General features: G+C 42.5%; 1 protein-coding gene across 1 annotated transcript; it reads right to left on the bottom strand.

The window, feature by feature from the left end:
- Positions 1–6,517: 6,517 nt before the first annotated feature.
- Positions 6,518–15,052, bottom strand: LOC117390308 (TLE family member 5-like). Its single transcript, XM_033988013.2, has 7 exons — positions 14,699–15,052; positions 11,669–11,766; positions 11,518–11,581; positions 10,681–10,725; positions 10,534–10,596; positions 10,277–10,351; positions 6,518–9,071 (listed from the first exon to the last, which is right to left on the bottom strand). The coding sequence occupies exons 1-7, from the start codon at positions 14,723–14,725 to the stop codon at positions 8,835–8,837; spliced, it is 609 nt and encodes a 202-aa protein (XP_033843904.1). The 5' UTR covers positions 14,726–15,052; the 3' UTR covers positions 6,518–8,834.
- Between the last annotated feature and the right edge of the window lie 782 nt (positions 15,053–15,834).

Genomic DNA, 15,834 nt, shown 5'->3' with positions numbered 1-15,834 from the left:
CAGGACTAAACCAGGACTAAACAACTAAACCAGGACTAAACCAGGACTAAACCAGGACTAAACCAGGTCTTCGTGGGGTCTGGACCATGGTCACTAAACTCAGTGACCTCACTCACTTAAATCAGAACTGGATCATCACTCATCCTAAAAAACAAAACTGAATCACAACAGAGACCAATTGGTAAAAGAACTAAACCAGGACTAACCCAGGACTAAGCCAGGACTAACCCAGGACTAACCCAGGACTAAGCCAGGACTAACCCAGGACTAACCCAGGACTAACCCAGGACTAACCCAGGACTAACCCAGGACTAACCCAGGACTAAACCAGGACTTAAAGGTCTCGTGAGGTTTAAATCATGTTCTAATGTTGTTTCCTCCTCAAAAACACACACTGGAGTTGTGTTTTATTTCATTCATGTTTGAGTCACACTTTATTATTAGTCTGTCACATCTACAAAGATCAAAACGCTCTGTTCCACCTTGTGATGTCATCAAGTGGTAGATTTTATGTTAACAGCTCCTTTTACCTTTAGTTCAGTCGAGATTGGAAATTCAAGGACTGAAATGATCCATAATGTTCTGGTTAAGGTGGAGTTTAAAAACACAGTGGAGCACTTCCTGTATCACCACATGATGACATCACAAGGTGGAACAGAGTGTTTTTAGTGTGAGAAAATAACACTAAATCAGCCTAAATCTGCAGTGTTTGTGTGTTAAACATGTGTGAATGAAACAAAACACAACTCCAGGTCTGTGTGTGACGAGGAAACGACGTTAACACAAATGTAATTTGATCCTTTAACCAGGACTGAACCGTTTAAGACAAACTGGACCAAACCGAGACTAAACCTGATTTAAACCCGACGAACTTCACTGTCGATAAAATCTACGGGACATTTCCGTGCTCCTCTGTCGTATTCAGCGTTTACCGCAGCTCGATAACCACTGCAGCTCGACTCACACTGAGGCCAAGATTACACAACCGTTTTACAACTATCAGAACTGCAGATTCCCAAAGGCCTGTTGGGACAGAAGCTGCTGCGTGTTTCAGTGTGAGGCGAGTCCTGCCACATACGTGTGATTTACATGTGTATTGTTGTATGACACTGTGCAATTTCAAATATGTTGTGTTTTTGGTTGTTTCTTTTAGACTTTTCTCCTGTTTGTCTTTAATGATGTTAATTTGACACTGGATCATTATCACTCAGATTTCTTGCCACATATTCACATGTTAAAGGTTCACTGTGTAACTTCTCTGGTTCAGGGTTCACCACCCGCTCATCTCCATGGATACGTTCTATGTGTTTAGTCTAGAATGTTCCACAGTGCGGCGTCTCCACGGCGACGAGCAGCTGAGACTCTGCCTCAGTGACATAATGCAGTGTTTTTAAATATTTTAAATATATTTTTATTCCATGTACGAGGCTTTTATCACCAAACATTTATGTGTCATTTGTTTATAACAAATTTATTCAAACATTGTGTTTTTGAGAATGTACCAAATATATAATAATACTGTGAAGTTATCAGTGTGTACAGTTTATTATGTCTGTGTCTGTGTCTTAGAACAAGAGAAATGAACGAGAGATGGACGAGTGAGAAACGAGAGATGGACGAGTGATGGACGAGTAAAGAACGAGTAAAGAACGAGAGAAGAACGAGAGATGGACGAGTGAAAAACGAGAGATGAACGAGTAAAGAACGAGTAAAGAATGAGAGATGAACGAGTGATGGACGAGTAAAGAACGAGTAAAGAACGAGTGATGAACGAGTAAAGAACAAGTAAAGAACGAGTGATGGACGAGTGAGAAATGAGAGATGAATGAGTGATGGACAAGAGATGGATGAGAAATGAACGAGTGATGTGACAGTGGCTCAGTCCGTAGAGTGACCTCTGACCCACAGTTTGGGGGTGCAATTCCTGCCTTATTCCCAGTGTGTGTGTGTGTGTACGTGTGTGTGTTGTGTGTTGTCGGTGTGTGTGTGTCTGTGTGTTCCCACAACACAGACACACACACACACACGCACACACATAAAATACTATGGGAACAAAGCGTTCAACTATAAATCCAGTGACCCGGCGTCTCCACGTCACAGACAGAGTGAACCCGGGGCCTTTGTCCACCTGACCCCGCCCCTCAGGCATCGCCATAGCAACACAATCACACCTACGGCTCCTACAGTTATGCTTTTGGAGACAAGTTGTTTAATTATCCAACTTTTGTCCAACTTTTGTCCAACTTTTCATAAATACTCAGGACTCCACATGTTTGAAGTAATAATAAGTATATTCCTGATCATTGTTCAGGTTCAGATTTATCACAGAGGTGGAGCTGCAGGAGAAATGGAAGAAGTACTCGGCTTTGTTACTTAAGTAAAAGTACAAATACCAGAGCAAAAAAAAAAGTAAAAGTATCACATGAAAAAAACAGTTTGAGTAAAAAGTATTAAAGTATCTGCTTGAAAAATGTCCCACACAAAAATAACAAATACTTTTTACTGTTCAGTCCAGTTCAAAGTGAAGTGGAGTAAAAGTACAGATACTGCTCTCAAATGTACTCAAATAGAAGTAAAAAGTATGCACTGTAAAACTGACTTAAGTAAAGTACAGATACCTCACATTTATACTTCAGTTCAGGACTTTATTCTTTTTATTTCATCTCTTTGCTCCTGTGGGTCACAGCTGTTTGAGACTCCAAAATGAAAATGTGCAGCTTTTCCTGAAAATAAATAAATAAATAAATAAATAAATATGGAGAAAGTTAAGAGCATTTTCCACGTCAGACGAGACTTTTCTGTGGAGTTTTAAACATGTTATGACACAAATTTCAAAGTTTTAAAGGCCTGATCCTTGACACAGATTTAAAACCACAGTAAAAATAAAACTCACATTCACTCAATATAAAGTCATTTCCACTTCTCTTTAAAACTCCTCTGTGTTTATCTCCAGTTCTGATGTAAATAAAACTTTTTCTAAAATGTCGTTTTTCTCTGTGTCTGTGAAGTTTTCAGTCCTGATTTTTGCTCAAATCAAAAGTTTAACAGTTTAGACATAAATGATTATTATTTTTGTTCATTTCTTTTTCAGCTGCGTGTTATTGTTCTGAGTCTCACTCACACACACCTGACCTACATATTTATATCTACAGTCGTGTGTGTTGTATCACAGCTGTTGTGCGTCACAGAGTGTGTGTCTTATTGTTCTCTGGATGTTGTGCAGTTCGTGTCTGGACGTGTCGTGGCGGTTGTGGGATTCCAGACTCAGTCTGGGCCTCGTGAACAGAGTCGAGTTAATGACTTTAAAATATTTACAGAGACAGAGACAGATGTGTCTGTGTGTCTCTGTGTTAGTGGTGTGTGTCTCTGTGTGTTAGTGGTGTGTGTCTCTGTGTTAGTGGTGTGTGTCTCTGTGTGTTAGTGGTGTGTGTCTCTGTGTTAGTGGTGTGTGTCTCTGTGTTAGTGGTGTGTGTCTCTGTGTTAGTGGTGTGTGTCTCTGTGTTAGTGGTGTGTGTCTCTGTGTTAGTGGTGTGTGTCTCTGTGTTAGTGGTGTGTGTCTCTGTGTGTTAGTGGTGTGTGTCTCTGTGTTAGTGGTGTGTGTCTCTGTGTTAGTGGTGTGTGTCTCTGTGTTAGTGGTGTGTGTCTCTGTGTGTTAGTGGTGTGTGTCTCTGTGTGTTAGTGGTGTCTGTGTTAGTGGTGTGTGTCTCTGTGTGTTAGTGGTGTGTGTCTGTGTTAGTGGTGTGTGTCTCTGTGTTAGTGGTGTGTGTCTCTGTGTTAGTGGTGTGTGTCTCTGTGTTAGTGGTGTGTGTCTCTGTGTTAGTGGTGTGTGTCTCTGTGTGTTAGTGGTGTGTGTCTCTGTGTTAGTGGTGTGTGTCTCTGTGTTAGTGGTGTGTGTCTCTGTGTGTTAGTGGTGTGTGTCTCTGTGTTAGTGGTGTGTGTCTCTGTGTTAGTGGTGTGTGTCTCTGTGTTAGTGGTGTGTGTCTCTGTGTGTTAGTGGTGTGTGTCTCTGTGTGTTAGTGGTGTGTGTCTCTGTGTTAGTGGTGTGTGTCTCTGTGTTAGTGGTGTGTGTCTCTGTGTTAGTGGTGTGTGTCTCTGTGTGTTAGTGGTGTGTGTCTCTGTGTGTTAGTGGTGTCTGTGTTAGTGGTGTGTGTCTCTGTGTGTTAGTGGTGTGTGTCTCTGTGTGTTAGTGGTGTCTGTGTTAGTGGTGTGTGTCTGTGTTAGTGGTGTGTGTCTCTGTGTTAGTGGTGTGTGTCTCTGTGTGTTAGTGGTGTGTGTCTCTGTGTTAGTGGTGTGTGTCTCTGTGTGTTAGTGGTGTGTGTCTCTGTGTGTTAGTGGTGTCTGTGTTAGTGGTGTGTGTCTCTGTGTGTTAGTGGTGTGTGTCTCTGTGTGTTAGTGGTGTCTGTGTTAGTGGTGTGTGTCTGTGTTAGTGGTGTGTGTCTCTGTGTTAGTGGTGTGTGTCTCTGTGTGTTAGTGGTGTGTGTCTCTGTGTTAGTGGTGTGTGTCTCTGTGTGTTAGTGGTGTGTGTCTCTGTGTGTTAGTGGTGTCTGTGTTAGTGGTGTGTGTCTCTGTGTGTTAGTGGTGTGTGTCTCTGTGTGTTAGTGGTGTGTGTCTCTGTGTGTTAGTTGTGTGTGTCTCTGTGTTAGTGGTGTGTGTCTCTGTGTTAGTGGTGTGTGTCTCTGTGTTAGTGAAGCAGTGCTTCACCAACACTGTTTACAGAGCGGGTGGAGAGCTGCTGACCTCGACTGGGGATGTTGTCGGGCGGTGAAAGGAAAACTTCATGTCTTCCGAGGAGGAAGCAGAAACTGGGGACCCAGAGGCGGACTCGTCCATCACCCTGGCTGAAGTCACTGAGGTGGTTCAAGCTCCTCGGTGGCTCTGGGGGTGGACGAGATCCGTCCTGAGTATCTCAAGTCTCTGGATGTTGTGGGTCTTGGCTGACACGTCTCTGTAACATCGCGTGGCGGTCGGGGACAGTACCTGTGGAATGGCAGACCGGGGTGGTCCCTCTGTATAAGAAGGGGGACCGGAGGGTGTGTTCCAATTACAGGGGAATCACACTCCTCAGCCTCAGGTCTACTCCAGGGACTGGAGAGGAGAATCCGACCGATAGTCGAACCTCAGATTCAGGAGGAGCAGTGTGGTTTTCATCCTGGTCGTGGAACACTGGACCAGCTCTATACTCTCCATCGGGTCCTCGAGGCTCATGGGAGTTTGCCACAGTCCACATGTGTTTTGTTGATCTGGAGAAGGCATTCGACCGTGTCCCTCGTGGTGTCCTTTGGGGGGTGCTCTGGGAGTATGGGGTCCGGGGCCCTTTGCTAAGGGCTGTCCGGTCCCTGTATGACCGGAGCAGGAGCTGTGTCTCTGCAGTGAGTCAGACCTGTTCCCGGTGCATGTTGGACTCAGGGCTGCCCTTTGTCACCGGTTCTGTTCATTATATTTATGGACAGAATTTCTAGGCGCAGCCAGGGGCCGGAGGGGGTCTGGTTCAGGGGCCGGAGGGGTCTGGTTCAGGGGCCGGAGGGGGCCTGGTTTGGGAACCACAGGATTTCATCTCTGCTGTTTGCAGATGACGTTGTCCTGATGCTTCTTCGAGCCAGGACCTGCAGCTCTGGGGCGGTTTGAGCCGAGTGTGAAGTGTCTGGGATGAGAATCAGCTCCTCCAAATCCGAGGCCATGGTTCTCGACCGGAAAAAGGTGGTTTGCTCTCTCCGGGTGGAGAGTCTCTGCCCCAAGTGGAGGAGTTCAAGTATCTCGGGGTCTTGTTCAGCGTCTGCAGTGATGCGGTCGCTGTATCGGTCCGTTGTGGTGAAGAAGGAGCTGAGCCCAAAGGCGAAGTTCTCGATTTACCCCAATCTACGTTCACCTCACCTATGGTCATGAGCTCTGGGTAATGACCGAAAGGACAAGGTCGCGGATACAAGCGGCTGAAATGGGTTTCCTCCGCAGAGTGGCCGGGCGCACCCTTAGGGATAGGGTGAGGAGCTCGGTCACACGGGAGGAGCTCGGAGTAGAGCCGCTGCTCCTACACGTTGAGAGGAACCAGCTGAGGCTCGGGCATCTGCTCAGGATGCCTCCTGGACGCCTCCCTAGGGAGGTGTTCTGGGCATGTCCCACCGGGAGGAGGCCCCGGGGAAGACCCAGGACACGCTGGAGGGACTATGTCTCTCTGGCCTGGGAACACCTTGGGGTCCCACCGGAGGAGCTGGAGGACGTGTCTGGGGTGAGGGAAGTCTGGGAGTCCCTGCTTAGACTGATGCCCCCGCGACCCGGCCCCGGAGAAGAGGAAGAAAATGGATGGATGGATACTAATGTAATACTACTGTAATACTGTATATAATGAGTAGTTTGGATATTAGTTTTTAAATCTCTGTATCGACCTTCTCACCAAACAGACTCCACATGAGCTGCAGTGTCATTTATACTGAAAACTGCCCCGTGTCAAACACATGTAGAAAAACACTTTATCACGACAAAAACACGACAAAAACACGATAAAAACAGGACAAAAACACGGCTCTCAATCACGTCGTTTATTTGTAAGGCACCAGAGAAGCTTCCTTACTGCTAAAATGTTGATCCATTCTGAATAGAGTACACAGTTGGTCGTTTACATCTTTCTGCCCCAAATATTTGAGAATGAGACAGTATTTTTCTGCACAAAAAGGATTTAACACATACAAACCTAAAAAAAAAAAAACATGCTAAAGTGATTGAGAATGTGAAAAAACAGCCAAAAATGACATGGTTTACAACATTGTGCCTCGTTAATGTTTAGGCTGCACACACACAACACCAAACTCGTCCAGTATACACACACGTTAAAAAGCAGCTTTGGGACATACAAAAATGCTTTAAAAATATGTATATTGATAAATTCATATGGATACAAATTGGCCCTTGACAGCAATAAAAATAATAAAAAGCACGATTCATGTGGAAAAAGAAACGAGGGCGAAAACGAGAGAAACTGGGCCCAAAAATATGAAGCAAAAAAGCTAAGTGCCTTTGAAATGATAAAAATATGAACCATGTGCTCTTAAAATGGTTTCAAAGTCAAAACACTGCTGCCCCCTGCTGTCAGAAACAAGAATACAAAGTGATTCATAGATTAAACTTTAAAAATGAAAAAAGAAAAGTGTAGGATTATTATTGAACTTTTTACAAGAACTCGTCCACAGTGGCACGTGTTTATTTAAATCTACTGTAAAGTTCAGCCTTTTGGGAAAGTACTTTTTAATATCGTTTATATGAATTAGGTCACGTTTACACTTGACCTTTCACATAAAACTGGTTCTAATCTGGGACTAAACTGGATTAAATCAGGACTAAACAAAGTCAGAACTAAACCAGGTCTAGTGTGGGACATAAACCTGGAAGATTAAACTTTGTCAATGTTAAAAAAGGAAAAATAAACAGTTGTGTGATGTTTTGTTGGCGTTTTGTAGAATGTGGAGTTTGAATCGGTTCCATCATCGTCACAGCAAATAAAAAATACAGTTTACGAAAAAAACAATTTGAATTTCTGAGTTAAACTGATAATAAAGTGGTTTACAGAGCGTCTGAATCACAAGGGCACAAATCCTTTAATAAACAAAGAAAGTGATGCATTAAACTAAAGATACAGTGTCGTTAAACTACTACAGAGGTACAGTGCTCGTCAAATAAATGTGGTCAGTTTGATGACGGACCAGCTCAGTGGAAGGGCGAGGGCTGAAGGAGAATACAAGAAGGTGCTTAAATTTTAAAAACACTTCACTTTTATCTAAGTCTGGCTTTAAGTTTTCAAAGCAGCATCTTTTAGCCAAAAAATGCCACAGTTCAATAAGTTTAAACATCGTCCCATCACATGAGACGACAAATCTCTAGTTTTGAGTTTGGTCGACAATTTCAATGTAAGAATAAACCTGATTTTACAAATGTCTTTTCAAAAATATTTAAATTATTATAAAGATTGGGAGATACGAACTGAATTGAGTAGGAAATTTTAAACATAAAAAGTAAAATTATGAGACAGTAAGACGATGTATTTTAGACAGGGCTGTGACTTTGTACTTCATCTGGATTTATACTAAAAAATGCACTAAAGTCTAAAAGCTTGAACTGAGCCTAAACAACAAAAGAAAAACACACGCAATCCTTTCCTTTTGGATCCAAATGATTTTTCATTCAGTCCTCTCCACCCTGTCGTCATAAACCCCGCCCCGCCGGACGACTTTTGGTCTGGTTTGAACTCAATTACCCAGCATGCCTCACTCCATCAGGACTGGGGATGTCAGGACTCCATTTTAAAAAAAGAAGAATTAGACGCCACAACAGAACCACTGAACACATGATTATATGATTTTAGAAGTAACGGCTGATTTAAGTCATCTCTGCTCCAAATGAACCTGTTTTTGTCACTGAGCAACAAAAAAATAGAATCTGCAAATTAGAAAGTTTGATTTAATAAGTCTGTTAAAGAAATGTGTGTGGGACTAAGAAGTGTCACCTTAAATGAACTGAAATCAGAAAGTGGATTTTAACCAGGTCTAAACCAGGTCTAAACCAGGTCTAAACCAGGTCTAAACCAGGTCTAAACCAGGTCTAAACCAGGTCTAAACCAGGTCTAAATGAGCCAGGACAAAACTGACTCCCGACTATAAACCAAAGCCCCAGAAAAGCCCCATTTCTCCCGTGTGACGAATTAAAGTAAAATTTAGGATTATTTTCTTTTTGAGGTCGTTGTGGGAGAATCACAGAATCTCTGTGTTTCTACAATAATCTTAAGAGTAAAATGTGATTTCCTGACATCCCCGCTCCAGACCGCGGCGTTCCCGTTTCTATCTGTGGCGTTAGTCGGACTTGTCTCCGTCCTCGGCTCGGGGGGGTCTCTCTGCGGAGTCCCGGCCCTTGTCGTCTTTGCCCGGCTGGGACGCTCCGTGGGAGTAGTTGGCGAGGATGGAGGAGAGAGAGAGGAGGCCGGCGCTGGAGGTGGGGGGCAGTGTGGGCGGAGTCAGACCCAGAGGCAGAGGAGCCACGGGGAGAGCCAGACCCTGCAACTGGGACAAATGCTGCACCTGGAGCTGTTGCTACGGCGACAAAAGACAAACGGACAGTTATGAACAAGGACGATCAAAGGACGAGAACTTTACAGAGGAAGAAGACGGAGGGACGAGATCTGTGAGACGGAGAGACGAGATCTGTGAGAGGGAGGGACGAGATCTGTGAGACGAGATCTGTGAGAGGGAGGGACGAGATCTGTGAGACGGAGAGACGAGATCTGTGAGAGGGAGGGACGAGATCTGTGAGACGGAGAGACGAGATCTGTGAGAGGGAGGGACGAGATCTGTGAGACGGAGAGACGAGATCTGTGAGAGGGACAGACCAGATCTGTGAGAGGGAGAGATGAGACGAGATCGTTTTCATCCCAGTGGAGGAGGTTCAGGTTAAGTTACACTTTACTGCCCCTGTGTCTCTGCATTTGACCCAACGACACTGGGTTAAACTCAGAGCAGTGAGAGCGACAACGTCTGGAACAGCTCCATGACTCTGAGATCACCTGGTCAGGACGGACTTAGCCCGAGAAATATCATGTATTTCTTCCTGGACTAAACCGGGACTAAACCGGGACTAAACCGGGACTAAACCGGGACTAAACCGGGACTAAACCGGGACCAAACCGGGACTAAACCGGGACCAAACTGGGACTAAACCGGGACCAAACCGGGACTAAACCGGGACCAAACCGGGACCAAACCGGGACTAAACCGGGACTAAACCGGGACTAAACCGGGACTAAACCGGGACTAAACCGGGACTAAACCGGGACTAAACTAATACTGCTACAAATCAGTCCAATCATCATTTACTCAACTAAAAAGAATTCATAAAAACACATGTTATATTCAGGGGTGGAAGAAGAAAAAAAAACTATGAACACTTAAAAAAACAAAACAAATTGTAGTGAAATAAAAGTAAAAAGTACAGACACTTTACTTTATTAGATTCCACCACTGATTAAATTAGTTTTGTCTCTTTGACCGTCTCTGCTCTAGATCCTCATGAGATTCAGAGGTGAACTCCTCTCTCCTCATCCTCACATCCTCAGAGTGTGTGACTGCAGATTACACGTCTTACATAAACAATTTACAGTTTAGAAAGAAGAAACGTGGACGTGCTACATCTTGTGTGTTTAAACGATTCCACACACAGACTCCACACTGTCTGCTCGTGAACATAAACATCGTGACATTATGTTCACGAACAGAAGAACGAACAAAACTAAATGTCTCACCCGGATGATGGAGTTCATCTCTGGAGGTGTGACCTGTTTGGCCCTCTCGATGGCGCCCATGACCTGCTGCTGGTGCTGAAACACAAACACGAACACATCAAGATCCACATGAGGATTTCACTTTAAAACAACAGTTAAAGGCGACACGCTGCAGTACTGAGCTTATCACCCAGAGTTTGAATATGTTTCTTATTCAAACCTGCATGAACTCTGTGAAAACATGATCAGAAAAAAACATCTAAACAATCTGCACTTACCTCCTGTGACAGATAAGGCAGCACCTGAGCACAGATGCCGTTCAGTCTTTTCACTATTTCAGCCTGAAACAAAGAAACATGACACAAATATATCACTTCAAAAGAATAAAGTCAAATCAAACTAAATGAATCATATTGTTGACTTACCTGTTTGTGCATTTCAATGTTTAGCCCGTAGGACATTTCATAGTACTGAGGACAGACCAGACACACGTCAATGTAGAGAAACACATTTTGTATAAAAAAAAACACGGCAAAATCCTCTATTGTTACTGAAGAAATAAATACCCAGATACCAGACACTTTCTCCAGTATCAAACCATAAACAAATATCATAACTGAAACCAAAATCATCCTCCGTGCCGTGTCTCCTGTCCAGTACAGAATGTGTTCAGACACATTTACAGTTGCAGTGTGACTCTGAAGTGCTGTGTGTTTGTGCTCGAAAAAAGACACGACAGCGACGCCAGGATGAAGAGGCGCGGTCAGAGGAAGTGTGAAGTACGAGTGAGTCACTATTAATCATTTCTTATGTGTTCAACCTCGTAGGCTGATCATTCAAATTAAATTTGTTACAGAATTTCTAAAAGTTGTTATTTTTATTTACAGTACAGGAAAATGTTTATATTTTTATTTTTTAAACAAATGTTTGAGCCTGAAAATAGCTCTTGATCTTTGATTTCGTTCTATAAAACTGTACTTATTTTTTTAAATCCACGAAGGTTTGAACATTGAGAGAGTTTAAACGAGAGAGAAATGTGAGAAAATGTTAACGCCTGTGTGAGAAAAGTGTATAAAGTGTGTGGTGAGGGGTTTTACAGACAAAAACAGAGAGAATAATGTCAAAAATAAAGATGATACTTCACCTATTGCGAGTTATTTTCAGAGCATAACTCCACCATGAACCAGGGACTGTCTTAATAAAATGTTCATTCAAAACGTCTAAAACCGAACGATAAATGTGGGAAAAACGTCGTGACTCACCATGATGTAGTGACGCTGCATCTCTGACTTTTCTGAGGCTAATTTGTCACACTCTAACTTCAAACTGCAGAAACACACAGTCAGTTAGTAGAGTTTTCAGATTGAGAAAATGTTAAAATGAGGATGTGTAAATCAGAAGTGGGATGTGAACCTGTGGTACTGAGCCTGGAGGAACTGAAACTCGTCCTTGATGCGGTCGCAGGAGTCGGATGTGGTGAACTTCAGAGCTTGGCCTGACTGCGAGGACGCCTGAGGAAAAGACGCTCACTTCAGACTCACAGCTTCAGTTTATGTTCCATGACAAATGTATTTCTACTGCACATTTTCAGCTTTAAGGCAAGGTTAGAAAAACAGGTTTAATCATTCGGCTTAAATAAACTCAAACTAAAATCATTAGTTTATGAACGTGCACCTGCTGAGGACTCATCTCCACTGACAAAGAAAAGGTTAGAAACAAAGATCTTATAACTTTACGTGTTACGACGGCGGTTTGATTTGCAGCTGATGTTTGGACAGCAGGATTCTGATCAAAGTTCAGATTTTAAACATCTAACCGTGACCATTTAAACTGCGATTTCGATTCGACTGTGATTAAACTTTTGTCCTTGGTGTATTGACTTTAGTTACTGTGACTTTTACGTTCACCTTTAGTCTCAAAAACACTTGGCTCAATCCTGAATCCCGACCATTTTACCACCAAATATCTTGTTTAGAGGATTATTACACATTTACTCAGTGTTTCCCATGAATACAGGAAACTATGGTGGCTCCAAATAATCTAATTTTTACTCCCATCGTCTCAAATTGGTGAAACTATTTACACTTTATACTTTTAGTGTTGTCATCAACATATAGAACTAATAGTTTTTCGTCTGTAATCAGTGTTTTTTTGTTTTCAGTGGAGCCAATAAGTGACATTTATGCAGTAAAATACAGTTTTAAACAGAACGATTCAAATGTGTCTGTTCCACCGTAGTCTTAGTATAAACCTGTGGGAAACACTGAGTCACTACATTATTCTTCTAGTTATTACTTTAAATCTTTTACAGTTTATCACTGTCGAAACACAGTTGCAAAAGTCAGTATAAAAAGCAGGAGGAAATCCCTGCGTTGTCCAAATAAAGTTGGACATTGTGAGCAGATTCTTGTCTGAACTTGTTTTAATGAGTTTGTGTTTGTTTAGTAACATCAGTTTGACCCATAAGATTAACCCTCAGAGAAGTCAACATTTTAACAGACTTGGACCATATGACAAAGTGATTTACTCTGAGAAAGTCCAGGGCAGTTTACTTTAAGCCTCGTAATAAACTTTATACTTTATATTGACTTTTCCTGGACAGATGTTGTGGACAAATTGATTGGGGACAGAGCGTTGAAGTGTTTACAGAAGATTAAAGTGAACCCACACAAACCGAACGTGATCCAACTGCGACGACGTGCAGCCGGAGCGCACTTAAAGCACCAGCCTCATCAGTAATCCTCCTGCGCCCTAAACCTTATTAATGTCTAAATAAACGGGAGGAGCACGAGTGGTTTCCAGCGGGATTATGGGAGAGCGGAGGGGATGACGGAGAGGTCAAAACTCAGCGTCTACTCTCAAACAATTAGTCCATTAATCTGCTGCATGGGTGTAACCAAACTATTAGAATCAGTGGAGGATTTCTATAAATAAACATGGTGATTAAAGTCGTATAAGGTTTTAATTTTGAGTAACTCTCCTTTTACAGTGTCTTTTGTTTATCATGGAGTCGTCAGATGACAAACTCCCACATCGTCTCTTTGGATAATCATTATATCGACTTAATAAATAACAGCTGGAACGATATATGGGGATCAATATTTACCGTGTGTGTATTTTCTTTGCTAAGTAGAGTTTTAAGACGACTCCCGCTCACTCTCTCACTCTTGGTTCACTTTTATTGGTGCAGCGTTTCAGTTCCTCTAATGTTTGTTATTTCATTTTTATGTGACATGATACGATCTGAGCTGGAGACGCTTGGAAAAGTCACTTCTATGGATAATTATTGGTCGTTCTGAGATTAAAACATTTAGTTAATGTTTCAAGAGTATTGTTTAATGTGAGGAGAGGCCTTCAAACAGACTTCCCTCACCCCCAGACACTTCCTCCAGAGGGTGGATTAACTACATGACGTTGTGGATATAAACTCACTGACGCCTTAGTATTAGTCGGTTGTAATAATCAGATGTGAATAATGTGAACTCAGATAAGATACATTTTATTTGTCCCACAAGTTTAAAATTATTTTCTATCAATGACAAAAAAGTTGCCTTTTTTTTTTTTTTTTTAATCATTTGGCTTAAATAAACTAAAATCACCTCACACATTTATGAACTTGCAGCTGTTTCGTACTTCTTTGCTAATCGCGGCTGTACAAATGTTATTTTGATTCAATTGTGATTAAACTTGCAGCCCTAGTAAAGAAAAACTAAAAGAAAAATCTAATTTGGGTGAGACCTAAAACAGCAAACGTCATTAGTTTTATTATATAATAGTTAAATTATAGTGAATACAGCCTTAACCTGTAAATCTACTCAATGAATCTGAATAGAACTGATGATTGTAAAGGACACTGTATTCTCCACATTATAAAGGTTTGACTGGAGTAATAAAAATAAACAAAAGGATTTGACCGGCTCATTTCGATGAGTCCTCAGATGGAAATTCATTAACACAAGTCAGGACATGTGAAGTTTTGTATTTGAACATTTAGTCTGTTCTGCTGAGTCAATCAGGGAATGTCACATGTTTTATAATCACTACATCATTTTATAACTTGTTTACTTTTTATTTTGAAATCCCATTTGGAACATTTCAATTTGATTTACAGGCAACTAAAAAACTCAACAGGGCTAATGATGAGTACAGATGACAACAAAGGAAAAAAATCCTCTTAAGGCCACAAACTGGATCTGGAGCCAAATCTTTATTAAAAAACCTGTAAACTGTGGCCTGGCACATGTAAAACACAAGAGCAGCACGAGAACAGACAGTTTGTCCTCAGAGCCCAGACTCCAGGCTCCAGAGGCTCCAGAGCTAATGCACAGATGCTAAGATGGACAGAGATGACAGCGGCTCAGCTGAGTTAGCTCACTGCGGCTCACTGCGGCTCACTGCTAACTCCACACACAACTTAATCCTGCAACAAAAACACAAACTTACCGAGTGTCTGGATTGAGGAAACATCATGTCAGCAGTTTGGATCTGCTTTTTTCCTCCGGTCACTCTGAAATGTAAGGCTAGACGGCTAAGCTAACAGGTCCCCAGATATTTAGTATAAATTGGAGACTGTATTTCCACTTTGTACTATGTCATGCTTTCAAACGTTAGCTAAACTCTGAGCTACAACCAACAAAGGCGCTTTTCTTTGCTTTGGACTGATCTAAACCGATGTGTCCGAGCGTGACCAAATAAAAAGCGCGTTGTAAAAAGGATCATCGGGTTTTGGATAAGGTTAAAGCGCCGTTTCCCCGGAGAGAGCTGGATGTTGACACACAGCGAGGCGCTTTCCTCTGCGCGGCGGAGAAGAGCGGCCCAGAGAGAGAAGGAGCCGGAGGAACCACAGCGCCCCCTGCGGCACAGAGGAGAAAGAGCAAGAGGAACCACAGCGCCCCCTGCGGCACAGAGGAGAAAGAGCAAGAGGAACCACAGCGCCCCCTGCGGCACAGAGGAGAAAGAGCAAGAGGAACCACAGCGCCCCCTGCGGCACAGAGGAGACAGAGCCAGAGGAACCACAGCGCCCCCTGCGGCACAGAGGAGAAAGAGCCAGGACAGACCACAGCGCCCCCTATGTGGCCGGCCCCAGAACTGCACCCACAGTGTCAAAAACAAGTTTAAAATGATCTACAGCTGGTTTATGGTCACATTTAATCAGTTATTACGCTGTAAAAAAAAATAAGGGAAATGGTTAAGACACGATTTAAACAGGAACTAGCCACAAATAAAACTTAAAGGTCAGTGTGGAGGAGTAGGCTTCAAACTGCACAATATGAGTGAGAGAAATAGAGAGAAAAAAGGGAAATACATAAATAGTGAAACAAAAATAAAGCTGTTTTCAGTCCTATGTTGTGTCTTTACACTCTAATGTAATGCTACCCAGTGTAAAAGTACTCAGAGTATTCAGAATGCAGTACTCTGATTACACCACGTGTCAGAATATGTTACAAAAGACATTTTAATGGAGCCATTCAGTATTTTGTAACTAAACACATTTTAAAGTATTCCTCCCATCACTGTGCAGTACTATAGTACTATACACTGCATCTGTACTATACACTGTATCTGTACTATACACTGTA

This window comes from Periophthalmus magnuspinnatus, chromosome 22 (assembly GCF_009829125.3).
Source record: "Periophthalmus magnuspinnatus isolate fPerMag1 chromosome 22, fPerMag1.2.pri, whole genome shotgun sequence".
Classification (NCBI taxonomy): Eukaryota; Metazoa; Chordata; class Actinopteri; order Gobiiformes; family Gobiidae; genus Periophthalmus; species Periophthalmus magnuspinnatus.
This window is presented reverse-complemented; position numbering and strand designations above follow the sequence as displayed.

What these genes read in the sequence shown, in the direction of transcription:
- LOC117390308 (XM_033988013.2), bottom strand. Translation starts at nt 14,725, where the DNA reads ATGATGTTTCCTCAATCCAGACACTCG. An exon ending in TTCCTCAATCCAGACACTCG is followed by an intron (nt 11,767 to 14,698) that starts GTAAGTTTGTGT and finishes TCTTTTCCTCAG; the next exon opens with GCGTCCTCGCAGTCAGGCCA. An exon ending in TGCAGCGTCACTACATCATG is followed by an intron (nt 10,726 to 11,517) that starts GTGAGTCACGAC and finishes GTCTGTCCTCAG; the next exon opens with TACTATGAAATGTCCTACGG.